Below are 16,685 nucleotides of genomic sequence, written 5' to 3'. Positions count from 1 at the left end.
AGCTGGGCCCCTCCAGCTGTGCAGTTGGGCCTCTGGGGGAGGTGGTTGCCGCTGCACCTGGTGGCAGTTCTGGGCTCACTTCTGTCTTCAGGGCCTGCTATCGGCAAGAGGAGCGGAGAACAAGCAGAGCTGGATGCTGCCAGCGTCTCTGGGTCTGACCCTCACTGTGTCAGCACTGCTGACCTGATGCCCTCTTACGTTCTCAGCCACTTCCAGGTAGTGGGCAGAACAGCACTTGGACTTGAGAAGTACAAAGGTGGAAGCGCTGCAGTGGAAAGTAGGAGGGGGCCAACCTTAAGACTCAGGCCATGAAAAGATACATCTTGTGTGATTGTTCTAGAGACTTTCCACAGGCTGCTCCTTTTCTCATTAAGTAGGGAATGTAGTGTTTAATTTCTGAGAGGCTTGTTCTTTGTAGTACCATCCCCACCTGCTGGAATATCAGGGCTTTGCCACGAAAACCCTAAGGCTTGGTTATGTCTTGATCACAGGTAGAATTAATACCATTTTAGTGTGTGCTTTCCAGTTTCTGAATGTAGATGTTTTTTTCATCTTTTTGACTGAAGAAGAAATGAGTACAGTTTAAGGGGAAGAGGGAAAGTGTAGAGGTCAAGGATTGAGGCTTCTGGAATAGGTTCTAGATAGGGTGTTTCTACTGTGAAATAAGGGGCTTAGACTAAGTAGACTCCAAAGTCTCTTCTGTTTTTAATATTCTGTGGTTTAGTCTAGTTGAATAGGATTTTAATCCTAATTGATATTGTCGTTGAACTTCTAACATTAAATTTGAAGTCTCAGTATAGACTTCTATATAGAAATTTTTAATTTTTCAAATTGATTTTGGGGATATTAAGTTTGAGTTGCCTTACCCTTCTTAATAACTTACACTTTTTTCTGGCTATAGTAATATGTTCACTGTAAAATTTTTGAAGAAAACGTATATTAGAAGGAAAAAACTCATATGTAATCCTACTATCCAGTTACAACTACTGTTACCATTTTAGTACCTCTCTCTAATATTTTTAAAACATATTAAAGAGAAAGCTTTCTGAACGTACTATATAGTAATTTGCCTCTTTAGAGTGCAAATCTAATTTCCTTTTATCTTTCTGTGTCATTAACTTTCTTTTTCAAGGTTGCATATATCTGTTTGTAGGTTTCAGCACATTGCCAAATGGTTCATAGTACAAAAAGTTAAGAATTTCAAATTGTTAGAGATAGTTTACTTAAATAGGTGTCTACTTTAAAGACTAGTAGAAGTACATTTGCCTATATCTGTGATTATTTGGACATAGGATAAATCTCTAAAAGCAAAATCTTTTCATCAAATAGCTATTTTTAAAGCATTTAAGTGCACATGTTAGGTTGCCCTTCAGAAATGTACCAGTTTGCTCTCTTACTTGAAACACCCAATTCTTCTTACTTTTTTTTTTCCCACAGATGGTAAAGAATCCACCTGCAATTCGGGAGACCTGGGTTCAATCCCTGGGTTGGAAAGATCCCTGAAGGAGGGAATGGCAACCCACTCCAGTATTCTTGCCTGGAGAATCCCCATGGACAGAGGAGTCTGGCAGGCTGCAGTCCATGGGGTCACTAAGAGTCAGATGCGACTAAGCACAGCATAGGGCATGTGAGATCTTACTTCTCTGACCAGGGATCAAACCCGTGCCCTCTGTGTTGAAAGTGTGGAGTCTTAACCACTGGACCACCAGGGAAGTCCCACACTGTCCTTTTAAAATCACTAGCTTTTATATTCTCTAGAAGCCGATGCTCCTGTGCTTTGGCCACTCTTGAGAGTCCCTTGGACAGCAAGGAGATCAAACCAGTCAATCCTAAAGGAAATGAACCCTTAATATTCATTGGAAGAACTGATGCTGAATCTCTAATACTTTGGCCACCTTATGCAAAGAACTGACTCATTTGGAAAAGACCCTGATGCTGGAAAAGATCGAAGGCAGGAGAAGGGGACGACAGAGGATGAAATGGTTGGATGGCATCACCGACTCAATGGATATGAATTTGAGCAAACTGCAGGAGATAGTGAAGGACAGGGAAGTCTGGTGTGCTGCAGTCCATGGGGCTGCAAAAAGTCGGACACAACCGAGCAACTGAAAAACAGTATTATTGTTTGGCCCTGTAAGAGGTCTCCAATATGGTATAATGTTCAAGGAACTTCTACAAACCCCAAATTTGAACCAGCATAGCATCAGGGAAAGTAACAGTTCATTGTGTTCAGATGTTAGTCACTCAGTCGTGTCCAACTCTTTCCATCCCCATGGACTGTAGCCCACCAGGCTCCTCTGTCCATGGGATTCTCCAGGCAAGAATACTGGAGTGGGTTGCTATTTCCTTCTCCAGGGGATCTTCCCAACTCAGGGATTGAACCTGCAGCTCCTGCATCTCCTCCACTGCTGGCAAATTCTTTACCATCTGAGCCACCAGGGAAGCCTAATTAGGTTATACTATATTTTAGTGTAACATAAAACTAGTGTAGCGGATACCACATGGACAGCATGTTGTATTCCAGGACTCTGGACTGGAGTCTTGAAAACATTCTACTTCAGAAACTCCATACCAGAAGCCATAAATTAGGTGGAGCTAGACTTCAGTCATCAGTCTTCTTTTTTGTTCTTCACCAGGAAGAAATTAAATTGTCAACTTCAAAAACTGTGTATGTACATGGCAGTGGAATCTTGGAAACACCAAAGTGTGAAGTTGACATTTTACTGGATAAGTAGGTGATTGGGGCAAGGATAATAAGAATAGGGAGGAGCTAGTGTTAAGAGTTGAACTCCTGGTAGGATGGGATGGGTTTAGGACAAAGCTCCATGGGGATCTAACTGGTGAGAACAGAATCCATTAGTAATTTAATGATGGTAGGAGTGCCAGATTTGAAAGGTGGCTAGAGAATGCATGAGAGAAAAAGCACATAGCATGTAGGGGAAAGGCACGAGTACTCAGGTTTCCACTGTGGCTGGCTTGTTTGTCTGAATCCGCTCAAAGAAACCAACTCTACTGAAGTTGGTTAGAATTCTTTGTTTTCAGAAAATAATTTACTGATAAAGCAAGTCTGAGCTGGGGCATATGTGAGTGTAGACCTGAGTCTGAGAAAGTGCCCAGAGTAGGGATGAGGCAGGAAGGTAGGTTGGTCCCTGCATTATGATCCCACCTCTGCCACTTAGCAGCTTTGGCACTTTGGCCTTGTCTGAGCCTTGTTTGCTCACTAGTTAAAAAAGAAAGAAAGGGGGGAAAAAAGATTTAACCGGGTGGTCTTCCAGCTCCTTTGCTGCTGACAGGCCATCAGGGACTTTTGTCCAGAGATTCTCAACCTGCCTGTAGCAATTACTTGTTTGGTCAGTCCTTGTTGAGGGGCTTGAATTACACAGAACAGTCTTAATTTGCAAATGATCACACGCCTAATTAGAATTAACTTGAGCAGAATGTGGGATGTGTTGGGAGGCTGTTGGTATGAAGCTCACAGAATAGGAAGATGTTTTGTCGAGATTCTGTTTCTTTGTTGCCTCTCTCTGAGTTTCATTTTCGCCCTCTCCACAGTTTTGTGTTAACTGAGGAAGGGGCTCCATTCACATCTTTTGGCATCATGAGGTCAGGAAATGCTTCTCCCTTTCCAGTACCCAGTTAGAAAAACCTTAGGGAAGGAGTCTCAGCTTGTCTTGAGCTGTGCCCATACTAGGAGTGGACTCTTGTAGTCACAGGGACGGGTTACTATAACCCAGGTTGACTCAGATGCCCACCTGTGGATCATCACTGTATTGAATGATGCAGAAACCAGCAAGAAAGGTGGCATTTGCTGTTAGGACCACTTGGATGGTATAGGAAGAAAAACAGTTCAACAAAAGCCTGGGGTGTAGCAGAATTTTAAAAGCATCATCTTTGGGGAATCATAGACTAGGCAGCAGCAGTCTTTGAATACTTGCTTGTATATATCCAATTTAAAAAAACAATGTATCCCTCAATGAGATCTGGTTCTCATCACCCACCCCGCCCCGCCCTGCCAAAAAAAAGCCAAACCAGAAAATAGTAAGTGGTAAGGATGTAGAGAAATTGAAACACTTGTGCTTTTGCAGAATGCAAAATGGTATAGCTGTTGTGGTAAATAGTATGGTGGTTCCTAAAAAAAAAATAAACATAGAATTACCATATGATCCAGGAGTTCCACTTCTAAGTATGTATATGTAAAAGAAGTGAACTCAAGGATGGAAAAACCTGTTTGTTTGTACACTGATATTCATAGCAGCACTGTTCACAGTAGCCAAATGTGGAAGGAACTAACCCAGATGTCCATGGACAGACGAATGGATAAACAAAATGTGGTATATACATCCAATGGAAAATTATTCCTCCTTAAAAGGGAAGGAAATTTTGATACATGCTGCAATATGGATAAACTCTTGATATTCTGCTAAGTGAAATAAGCCAGACATAAAGGACAAATACTGCATGACTCCACTTCTTGGAGGTACCTGGAATAGTTGAGTTTAGAGACAGAAGATGGTTATCAGGCACTCTGGAAGGGTTAGTGGGGAGTTAGTGTTTGATGGGTATAGAGTTTTATTTTGATATGAAAAAGTTCTGACAATGGTTAGTGGTAATAGGTGCATAAAAACGTGAATGTACTTAATGCCTCTAAATAATACACTTCAAAATGGTTAAAATGTTTAAATAAAAAAGTTTAAAAAATACAATGTACACCTTGCACGTTTAACTTTGTATCTGTATTTTCATTGGAAAAAGGTATCTAGTGGAATCAAAATTTGTAGAGATTTTTATACTTACTATGTTTAGAAACCTGTAAATTAGCTCTTTAATCATAGAGAATTTCTCATTATTCCTTTTCTCCTTTATTTGTATTTCTAGTCTACTTCTCCCACAGAATTTTATACTAATGAAATGTTACATATAATGAAATCAACAGTCTTCTGTTGATCCCATGTTATACTTCTCTGCAACAAAAGCAGTACATAAATTGAAATTTTAAATTATTTCCTGTGACTGAAAGGCTTATAAGTGTTTTGGATTGCTGTGGCCATTGATGGCTAGGACAATTGATTAAGACAATCTAAAGGTTAAAATTTTTGATAAAAATTTTCTTTAGTAATTATTTATTGGAACTGCTTCTTAATGAGATAAATGAGGCATTTTTATAACTCATGTAATTTTGGATGACTCATTGCCAGAATGACTCAGGATTTCAACACCAAATACATTCCTATTTTCTGTTTTTTATAGATCTGTGCCCTATTGAGCAAACTTGTTCACATAAATAAGTAGAGGGGACATGAAAGCATTGTTAGAGCAATGTCACTCAACTGTTTGAACTGCTTAACTTATATGCAAAAAATTAGTTGTCTATCTATTTTTAGTCATTTACTTGCTGACAGTTCCATTCACTCCTTCATATTTATTGAAGGAATTGGAAACCATCTAACTTGTAAAAAGATTTGTTACTTGAGACATCGGTCATTGAATTTCTCAGTTTGGGGAAAGTATACCAAAAATGCTTAATGGAGATTTCAAATGACTATTGTTATTTTTTCACTTAGAGACCCTGTTTAACTCAGATTACTTAAAGGATTGAGAAGATTAAAATATTGTTAAATTTAAAATACACCTTTACAAATACAGTATTTTAAAACAAAAAAAATTTTTTTTGGCTGTAATGTGCAGCTTACAGAATCTTAATTCCCCAACCAGCATTTGAACCCAGGCCCTCAGCAGTGAAAACATGGAGTCCTAACCATTGGACTGCTAGGGAATTCCCTTAAAATGCTTTCTATCTTATCACTTGCTTTAATTATGTTTTTATGTTTTGTCAAAACCTTGGGTCTATAGATTTTAACTTGTTCTGCTTATGGAAGATGTCAACTGTAAAATCTGATTTAATGAAATTGGTTCTTACCATCAGACCAATTACTTCATTCAGATTTGCTTTTTGTCAGAAAAAGTAACTTTACCCCCCCCCACCATTTTATTGTGAACATTTTCATGCATACAGAAAAGATGAATAAGTCGTGAAGTGAGCACCCATAATACTTAGCACCTAGATCCTACAATGAACATTTTGTCGTATTTGCTTTATGACATGTCTGTTTATATATCCCCCTAATCATTTATTAAGTATCCTTATATATCCCTCTAACCATTTATTGTAGCCCAGGTGGCGCTAGTGGTAAAGAGCCTGTCTGCCAGTGCAGGAGACGTAAGAGACACTGATTTGATCCTTGGGTTGGGAGGATCTCCTAGAGGAGGAAATGGCAACCTACTCCAGTATTCTTGCCTGGAGAACCCCATGGCCGAGGACCCTGGGGGGCTACAGTTCATGGGGTCGCAAAGAGTCAGACGTGACTGAGTGACATGTGCAGTCACACAGCCATTTATCAGTCCATCTCCTTTTATGATGCATTTCAAAGTGAATCGGGGACATGGGTGTAATTTACTCCTGATACTTGAGTATGCATGTTGACTCGAATGTTCAGTATTTGTTTAGAGGTTCTTGGAGGTAAAATTAATAAACAGGGAAACGCACAAGACTTGAAGAAGAATATGTGTCATTAGGTGCATTCTGACGAATGTGTGGATGAAACTCCCCACAAAATGTACATTGCTGTCACCTCAGAAAGTTTCCTCATCCCATTTCCCAATTGGCTCCCACTTTTCTCCCTTGGAGGCAACCACCTTGTTTCACTGTTTATTAGCTTTGCTTCTTCTAGAACTTCAAAGAAGTGGAATCATAATCCGTAGGTACTTTTACATAAGGTTTTTTTCACTCAGGGTAGTGAGATTCATCTCTGTTGTTGCATCTTGTTTTAGTTGCAGTTTCTTCTGACACTTTGTGACCCCATTGAATGTAACTTGCCAGGCTCCTCTGTCCATGGGATTTTCCAGGCAAGAATACTGGAGTGGATTCCATCTCCTCCTCCAGGGCATCTTCCCAACGCAGGGATTGAACCCACATCTCCTGTATTGGCAGGCGGTTCTTTACCACTGAACCACCTGGGAAGGCTGTTGTTGCATGCATCAATAGTCTATTCCTTTTTATTGCTGAGAAATATTCTAGCATATATGTATAAACACCACATTTTATTTTCCTGTTAATGGTCACTTGAGCTCTTTGCAGGTTTTGGTGATCAAGCATAAAGCTTCTGTCACTATTCATGTGCAGGTCTCCTTGTAGACATACTCTTTCATTCTTTTTGGTTGAATACCTTGGAGTAGAATCGCTGGGTCATAGAATTGTATATGTTTAGTTGTATAAAACATCAGCAGAGCTTTTCTAAAAGCGATTGAACCATCATACAATAATGTATGGAAGTTCTGATTGGCAACACCAAATGTTGGCAAACTGGAGCAGTCTTTTAATTTTAGCATCTGGTGAGTATGCAGTAGTGTCTCATTGTGGTTAAATCTGCATTTGATGACTAATAATGCTGAGCAGGTTTTCAGGTGCGTACTGTCCAGTTGTATGTCTGTGTGTGAAATGCCTTTCTGAGGATTCTGTGCTCTTCTTAAGTGTGCTTTTTAAAAAGTTTTTTTGAGTTGTTAAGATTTCTTATATACTCTAGATACTAGCTATTTGTTAGGTATGGTTGCAGATGTTTTCTACCATTTCGTAGCTTGCATAATTATTTTCTTAATGGTGTCTTGATGAGCAGACATTTTTAAGCAGACATAAGTCCTGTGTATCAAAACTTTCTCTGATGATGATTGCTTTCTGTGTTCTCCGTAAGAAACCTTGTTATGCATCCCCCCACCCAAGCTCACAAAGATAGTCTACATTTTCTTAGAGAAGTTTTAAGAAGTTAAAACTTTTAGATCTCTCTGATTCATACTAATGTTTATATATGGTGTGAGTTGGAGATCAAGGTTCATTTCCTACCCCTCAGCGATATTTGGTTGTTCAAGCACCATTTGTTTAAAAAGCCCTCCCCCCTGAATAACCTGAAGGCATGTATATTATTGGGGTTTCATTGAATATATGAATCAGTTTGGTAGGAATTAGCTTTTTAATAGTATTGAACTTTCCACTTTGTGAACATGGTGTATGCCATTTTAAAATTTAAACATTGTTAGTATTTATTTCCAGAAACATTATAGAAATTGTTTTGAAATAAATTGCAGAATTCATTGGAAGATTATTAGTGGGGTCAAGACTAAAATAAGCCAATGATTGTACTTTTGTGGTCAGAAGTACAAAGTGAACCTAGCTTCTCTCGTACCTTGATCTGTGATGTGACTTAGGGTGAAGCCGAAATTACAGGGAAGGTTTCCTTGAGCATCTGTGCATCATGCGTTCTCTATCTTCTGAACTACTATAATTAACACTCAGGTTAACAGCACATTGTCTCTTAGAGTGTGAACTTCCAGGGAATTGTGATTGACTCAAGTTTAGCCTTTAAAGTTTGATGGTGAGTGTGAGGAAAGATTAATAAGTAAGCTGCAGCCTGAAGATAGGCTTTGATGAGAGAGGCAGCGGGAAACTGGTCAGGGCACTGTTGGGGAGAATGAACACTGTGAGGAGGGGTGTTGAGTAAGAATGAGGTGAATTACCTGGAAGAGAGAGAATAGGGTAGGAAGACCATTTTAAACTCGCACTGCTCAAAGTGTGGTCAGCACGTGAGTAGTGTAGGCATCACTTGGGAGTAGGTTAAGAACACAGATTCCAGGGCCCAACCCACACCTACTGAGGCAGGGTCAGTGTTGTCGATTCCCAAGTCATCCCTATGCCCTTGAAAGTCTGAGAAGCACTGCTTTAGGGGAACATGCAGTCTTCCTGGCGTGAGTGGTCAAGGGCCCCAGTGCACGCAGTGGTTGACATGGTATTGACAGGTGTCTGACTTCTTGCATGGTGGCTCTTTCACTTCAGGTTACCAAAATGGATTTACAGAATCGTTTCTGTTTTCCTGATTTGGCAGAAGTGGCAGGGTTGGGGGATAGTCTTTCAAATGGTCTTTTTACAAATACATTCTTAGAAATGCCACTTTATGAGCTTTAAAAAAACTTTTAAGAACAGAAAGCATTGATTTAAGTAACCTCAGCTTACTGTAAAGTCAGTTATTTAGAAGAAATCTAATGGGGACCAGTGATGGAGCGTCCTTCTCGCCTGTTCCCAGGGACAGGATTTGGAGGTGAAGCTGAGATTTTGTAAAAGAGTTCAAAAAAAAAAAAAAATAAAATAAAAATAAAAAATAAAAAAAAAAAAGAGTTCAAGTATGGTTGCTGTATAGACTGTAATAGTGTGCTTGTCGAAAGTCTAAAAAGGAAAAAGAAAGGAGAACACCACTTTGGTGATACTGTTTGTACAATGACTAAAGGAGGATAAATCCATGAGTGGCCTGCTACCCTCACACATTAAGCTGTGTTCCCTTAACAACATCTGTCAACAAACAACATTTTCACATAGTTACAGTTATGATGTAGATGCAGCTTTGTAGTCTGTTAAGTCATTTAACATATTTCTCTGCCCCCAACCCCTTCTCTTCCCTCCTCATCCATCTGCTTTTATGCTGTCTTCCTCCTCCTTCCTTTCATCCCATATACCCTTGACCGCTTCCCTAGCTCTGATCTCTGGTTCATCCTGAGCCCTTTACCACATTAATTATTGTTTAACAGTGTAAAGAGACAGTTCACTACACTCCTGAGCATCTGTTTCATTGATGAAATCAGTTTCATTTTCCTGCCTCAGTTCTTCCTGGCTTGGTTGGCCCAAACAAACCTTGCTTACCTTCTCTCCTGTTAACTCATCTGAACTAGATCCTCTTTCCCCTAGGATCAGCTCATGCGGCATCTGCTCTGTGAAGCCAGCTTGTGTATCCTGGGGGCCTCAGTTGACTTCTTGCAAGCACCATGGACCTTATACTATGGAACCTGCCTAATGGTTTCATAAATGGAGGCCTGAAATCACTCTTCTCTCCTTGTTTCACCTCCTTAGTTGCCAGATACTCAAGAATGATAGTTGCAGAGGACCATGAGCAATGTCATGCCAAGTCTTGTTGACAGAGGAGTCATCAGCGGACAGACAGGTTCTTAGACTGAGGATTGAAAAGATTAGAGGTGAGGCTGTACTCCTCTGGAGGGCTTCCCAGGAGGTTCAGTGGTAAAGAAGCTGCCTGCCAATGCAAGGAGACCCAGGTTTGATCCCTCTGTCAGGAAGATCCCCTGGAAGAGGAAATGGCAACCCACCTGTGTTCTTGCCTGGAGAATTCCATGGACAGAGGAGCCTGGTGGGCTACAGTCCATGGGGTTGCAGAGAGTTGGATAAGACTGAGCATGCCTGCATGCATACAACTCTCAGCCCTAGAATTAGAGTCCTTGGGTCACCTCTGCATTTTGATCTCCTCAGCAGTCATTCTGTTCTAGACTGTGACAAACTTTGGACTTTGGGTCAGTTTACTTGAGTTTTTCAGTTGCTAAGAAATTTGGGCGATTATGAAGAAAGTAACATATTTTCAAAGGGAGATCATTTTAAAATTCTGAACCAAATCAAGAAACTTAATCATAAATGTTGTGTAGGTATTGATATGGAAACTTGCAGGGTTAGGGTTGATATAGAAAGTGTTTAAGCTGAGAGTCTTTGTTCAAAGATTGCCTTAGAAGTAGTCTCACCTCATCACATGCTGGTTCCAAGCTTTTAGTATCTTCGGAGTGTCTGGTGTGTGCTTGGCTAAAGATTACAAGGAATATCCTCCAATAAAAGAGGTCAAGTTCCTGCCCAGCATCAGATGTGAGTTTGAGAAGCAAAGACAGGCTTTCCTCAGTAAAATCAGCCTTTGAATTTCACACCTTTCAGCTTACTGAGCATTCGCCCATGTTGACAGTTTGCTTCTCAGACTTTCTGTCAATACAGAGCAAAGGGGTAGAGCACAGTGGGTAAATTTGGAGAGCTGGGATCATTAGAAAAGAGGCTTTGGGGGTAAAATGTTTCTGAACTCAAATGGCCACAGATAAGACTGAATCATGCCTGCCAGTCCACCTAGGACAGTGTCTGTTTGAACTTGCTGCATTGGTAGGGTTATTAATATTTGCCCCCTTTCTCTCTCAGAAGTGCCTTGGTTTGGATGATAAATTATATGGTCACCTACTGAAAGCAAAATACCAATACAATACTTTGTGCCAGACACTGTACCAAACTCTGTGTGTAATCCTCAACAAAACACCTGAGAGGTAGCTGCTGTTGCCACTTTACAGGTGAAAGATGCTCAGAAAGGTTTAGTAACTTGACTGAGATCACGAAATGGCAGATCTTGTGAGTAAAGCAAGATCTATAAAACTTTTAAAGCCACTTAATTTTTCCTAGCCTACCACACTAAAGGTTTAACAGGTATGTCTTCTGTTAATTGGAGGAACTAGTGAAGGAATTCTACAATGGTAGTGCAAGCCTTTATCTGAAAGAAACAGTGGGATGGAGAATGTCTGGATGAAGGTATAGGTGATGTGTCAGTGGGAGTGCTGGTAGTAAAAGGAGAGGTATGCTGTACTGGGACCGCCAAGCTCCGGGACCGCTTGCAGCCATTTGTTCCTAAGTGACCTTTAGTGGTCACGCATTTGAAAAGACCCTGATGCTGGGAAAGATCGAGGGCAGGAGGAAAAGGGGACAACAGAGGATGAGATGGTTGGATGGCATCACCGACTCAATGGACATGAGTTTGAGTAAATTCTGGGAGTTGGTGATGAACAGGGAGGCCTGGCGTGCTGCGATTCATGGGGTCACAAAGAGTTGGACATGACTGAGCAACTGAAGTGAACTGACCTTTGATGAACCTGCTGCTCAGGACTGGAGTCTTTCTGCTTGGGTTTGGAAGTTTGTGGTAGTTGTATAGACCACTGCTACTCAGACTTTTATGTGAATTAACATAAACTGGGAATCTTATTAAGATGTAGTTCAATTCCATAAGTCTTAGGTGGGGGCTGAGAGGCTGTATAACAAGATTCTGGTGATACTGATTTTGTTGGTCGGCCATGCTAGACTTTGGGTAGCAAGAGCATAGTTGATGGCTAGATTCTCTCTGCCTGTGGCATGGAGTCCCCATAAACACAAAGGCCCTGATTTTAGCCGGGGATGGGAGAAATGATTGCTTCTAGATGTGGGTGTGCTCACAGTGTGGTGGAAGGGACCATACAGAGAGTTTGTAAGGGGGAATGGGTACTTACATGTGGATGTTTTTAAAGGAAGCATTGTGTTTTTATAACTATTATATATGGATTATTTTTAAAGTATATCATAAGCTTGGGGGAAGGGTGGACAGAGAAGCTGCTGGGGGAGTGGTCTGGGGTGGGGGCAGCACCAGCATGGGTGGGTTCTTGCTCAGCCTGTGCAGTGGTGAAGAGGTTTTGACAGACACAGGTTTGGAGCAGGCAGAGTATCTACAGCCAGACAGGAATAACGTGGATGGATGACACAGCAGCAAAGCTCTTTTTAAAAAAAAAAAAAACAACCCTCCAAGAGGAGGAGTCCCTCCCACAGACTGGCCGTTCTCCCCTTCTCAGCTGTGCCTGAGCGCCTGTGGACAGAAAGGGACACTCTGGAGGCTGTGGCCAGCCGTTCCTGTGGCTAACAGCAGTAGTGCCCACTCTGCCCACCTTGTACCCTGTCCGGGGTGGTCCGAGGTGGGCATGCTTCCTGTGTCTGGTTGCTCGTCGCTGTAGCATGGCGGAGTGAGCAGGGTCCCTGGTCTCAGTGTGAGCAGCCTGCCTGCCATGTGGCTGGGACCCTCACTGTACCCTCCTGTCTAAGGACGAGGCCTTGTAACTGGAGGTCATGTTGGAAGAGACGCATACAGGGGAGTACGTTGGCAGATGGGAAGTGGCAGAGGTCCCAGAGGCTCTGGGCAGAGCTGGACTTGGTGCTGGGGCTGTGACTGGTCATGGGAATAGGGCTGTGGTCCCAAGCAGCTCCCCTGCCTGGAGAGAGGGTCTGGGTAGCCAGAGGCCCCAGGGCCCCTCCCGTGGCCCGTGTGCTCTGGAGGAGCAGGGCCAGGGGCTGTGAGCTCCCAAACCTGGAGCTTCTGACAAGGCACGTACTACCTCCGAGATCATTTCTGCTGTTTTGGTCTGATCAGACTCTGTGAGGGGAGTGTTTCCTTGTCTGCGCCTGCAGTTGCAGGAGGGGGAGCTGGTCCTGCTATGAGATTGACGCCCACCCTTTTGGAGTGAGGGAACTTGGGAACAGGGAGTATGTATCCTAGTCAGGGGACTTCCCTGGTGGCTCAGATGGTAAAGAATTTGCCCGCAATGCAGGAGACCTGGGTTCAATCCCTGGGTTGGGAAGATCCCCTGGAGTAGGGCATGGCAACCCACTCCAGAATTCTTGCCTGGAGAGTCCCCATGGACAGAGGAACCTGGCAGGCTACAGTTCATGGGGTCCCTCAGAGTCGGACACAACTGAGCGACTGAGCACATCCTTGTCAGGACAGATCTTACTCTGGCGTTTGGGTGGCCCAATGACTCCCCCGCCCTCTGCTGAAACTGACCCCCTTCTTGGTGATCAGCTGCTGCTGACAAGCCTGGAGCACCAGGTGTCGTTCCCCAGGGTCCGAGCGAGCTGTGTTTTCTGAAGCCTGTCCCACCCCTGCCGGTAAACACTGCTGTGTCAGGGTAGGGCTCAGGGGCCACTTGGAGCACACAGATTTTTGCTAGCAGAATTGTGAAGCTTTGCATTGGGCTGCAAAACCAGGGCTTGAGCAAGCAGCTGGAGAGAGTCCAGGACTAGAGTGTTTTTGGGTTTGGGGGCGGAGAGCAGAGGGAGGGGAGGGAGGGGCAGGAGGGCAGAGCTGGCCGAGCAAGCAGCCTGAGCTTCGGCTCCGCTGTCAGCAGAGAGGACTTCAGTTGTGCCTCGGGCCGCTTGGCCACCATTGCTGGAGACCGGAGGGCGCTGCCTCGCAGCCAGACTTACCAGCACCGCACCCGGACTGTTCCCAGCGGCTGTTGTGCCGTCTCTTCCCTGGGAGGCAAGTCCCCTCCCTGCCGTCCCCTGCTCCTCCCCGCTCTCTGAGGGGTGATGCCGCTCTCCATTGCACGGCTCAGCCGGCTGATGTCACTGGCAGCGGGGAGCATCAGCAGCCTGATCACATGCTGGCCCAGTCTGTAATGCAGACGGGATAGGGGTGTGTGTGTGGGGAGGGGGCTGTATGGCAGCCGCTCCTGCTTTAACACCCCCAAAAGTGCAGAGGCAGTGGCTGCAGCATCCGGCCAGCTTGGATGTCTGGTCTTCGAGCCTGAGGAAACTATTCTTAATATTATTTATTGTTGATAATCCTGGGGAAACAGCCCTTAACTCTGGGCTTCTGGTGTTTTCCTGTCCAAAGCAGACTTCCAGGACTCAGAAGAAACAGTCACAAGCAGGATGCTTTTCCCCACCTCTGCGCAAGATTCTTCCCGTGGCCTCCCAGATGCAAATGACTTGTGCCTTGGCCTGCAGTCCCTGAGCCTCACAGGCTGGGACCGACCCTGGAGCACCCAGGACTCAGACTCCTCAGCCCAGAGCAGCACACATTCGGGTGAGTGCGGAAGATGAGCTGGCGGGGGGAGGGGGCGCATGGGGTGTGGAGCAAGGATATCCACAGCAACAGTTGTTCTCTTCCCCTTTGCATCCCCCACTGCCCCCCCCCCCATACAACATGGAGCTGTTTTGCAAAAGATGGAAATGCTGGCTGTGAGTGTGGCAGGACAGATGGTGGCTCGTAAAGGCAGGCACTGCTTTCCCACTTACCCTGATAAATTCCCTGGAGTTGTTAGTCTGTACCTGAAGTGGCCCTGAGAAGGGTCCCCAAGGTGATAGCCTTATGCAGAAAAGATCCAGCGAACCCCCTAGTGCCCAGGCCTGCCTTGGAGATGATGAAGCAAAACACTTTTAGGCGGGGGAGGGGACTTTAGGGGCTGATGACTGGATGTCCAGATTCTATTTCCCAGTGGCTTTTAAAACTAGGGGGCTCTGTGTAAAGGATGGGTGGTCCCCGAATCATGGCAAGGGAAGTATTTTAGCCATAAGTGAGGCCGGGTAATCCTAGGGTATTGGAATTGGCTTCACATAAGGCTGAGAGCATTGATCCTGGAAAAGGGGGTAGGCAGGGTGAGCCGGGTGGAGTAACTCTCATCTATGGAGGCCTATTTTCTTTCTTTTTTTTCTGTGTGTTAAGGGTGACCAAGTGGATGAAGGAAGAGCCATTCCCCTTAGGGTCGCTTGTCATCCTGGAAGAATTCTATGGGGACAGATTGAAGGGGGCTTCTTGGCAACCCCTCTAACTGTTTCTGCTCAGACCTTCCCCACTGCCCATTATTTCCCTCTCATGGTTCAAGGGGGTGGGTTGGCCAGACGCAAATCCTGGAGCATTCAGGAAGAAATGTGAACTTAAGAAATAACTGTAACTATACATAAAAATCTTAAGTATTTTGCTTTATGTGAGTTACACCTTAATAAGGAGCATCTTGGCAGCAGATACTTTAAATGATGGAAAGCGAGGGTGGGGGCACCCATTTACCATTGGTGCTGACAATGGGGTTCACGGAGCCTGCTGTCCCCCGCTACCACCTCCGCTCCAGAACCTGGCAGCAAGGTTCCTCTGGCCTCCACCCTGTTTGGCGCAAGTCTTTTTTTAGAATGCTTTGCAGAGCCTAGGACTGTTGTGTCTGTTGGCATTTCAGTGCCCAGTTGTTTTGGTAAATCCCATTTGATTGGGGGGATTGGGGGTAGAGGCTGGGTTTTTTTTTTTTTTTTTTCTTCTCTCAGGTGAGGAAGAGCTTTACCTTAAGTAACTACCTCTGGGTTAAGGTAGACTTTCTTGAAGTACTAGCCTTTAGCTGACTCAGGATTTTCTCTGGGCTGGGAAGTGTGGTGTCACTGCTTGGTGTCCTGTGCCTGGATATCTCGGCTTTAAGGCCGTGGTAGTTTGTTTCACATTGGTACCCTGAAGCCGGCCAGGGGGTGGTGGGCGTGTGAATCTGACCTTGTTGTCCCCACCCTCACTGCTGACTGAGCAGAAGACCGAAGAGCCCACTGCACAGGAGGTGACCAGGGCACCGTCCTTCCCTGGTCTCACGTTGGGTGTGGCCCTTCCTTGGCTCTGGCTTCCCTTAGCTACAGGGGCCCTTCTGGAATGCATTATAGCACATAGAAATGCAGGAGAGGCCAACTTGGGGCTTGGAGAGGTTGGCCTGAAAGTCATTCTGAAATCAGGCTGGGAATAAAAAAAGCTTGTGTCCAGCCACAGTTTCCTCGGCTTCCCCAGCAGCCCACCTGCCTGTGCTCGTAGCTCTGTCTCTGAAGTGGAGATGGATTTACTTCCCCACATCCCAAGCCCACTTTAGTTATAAATATTATGTGATTTTCTGCATCAGAGAGATCCTATACTCTGTGGCCCTAGCATCCATGGGGAACTCAGGTTATCCCAGTGGGATTTAAATGGCCCTGGGCAGGGTTAGTGTGGGTATGTCTTCCTTTCCGAGGGCTGAGGACACACCCACCCATCCCTGATCCCCATGTTATCCTTGGACTTGGGAGCTGGGGTGATGGCCATCTCTCTTCTTTCCCTGAGCCCTGGGCCTTCTTGGAAAGCCCACAGGAGGGTACTGCCTCCTGGAGTGGGACGCAGCCCTCCCACCAGCCAGCTGCACCCTTGCCAGCGATGCGGGAACATGCAGCCCACATTCCAGTGCCTACACTGCCTTCCCATCTG

General features: G+C 44.5%; 1 protein-coding gene across 16 annotated transcripts in view; it reads left to right on the top strand.

The window, feature by feature from the left end:
- The window catches only part of CPEB1 (cytoplasmic polyadenylation element binding protein 1), a 108,887-nt gene that overhangs the window by 68,918 nt on the left and 23,284 nt on the right, over positions 1-16,685 (top strand). For 8 of the 16 annotated variants that reach the window (XM_043922225.1, XM_043922226.1, XM_043922220.1 and 5 more), the window contains one exon: positions 14,322-14,510. In XM_043922225.1, the coding sequence (XP_043778160.1) occupies positions 14,357-14,510 (154 nt within the window). In that variant the 5' untranslated portion in view covers positions 14,322-14,356. Of the gene's footprint in view, positions 1-13,782; positions 13,962-14,318; positions 14,511-16,685 lie in introns of those variants that run through there. The other 8 variants (XM_043922218.1, XM_043922227.1, XM_043922216.1 and 5 more) reach the window with 2 other exon arrangements.

The sequence above is a fragment of the Cervus elaphus genome, chromosome 13, assembly GCF_910594005.1.
Source record: "Cervus elaphus chromosome 13, mCerEla1.1, whole genome shotgun sequence".
Classification (NCBI taxonomy): Eukaryota; Metazoa; Chordata; class Mammalia; order Artiodactyla; family Cervidae; genus Cervus; species Cervus elaphus.
The sequence above is the reverse complement of the archived record's forward strand: the minus strand, read 5'-3'. Positions and strand labels throughout refer to the sequence as shown.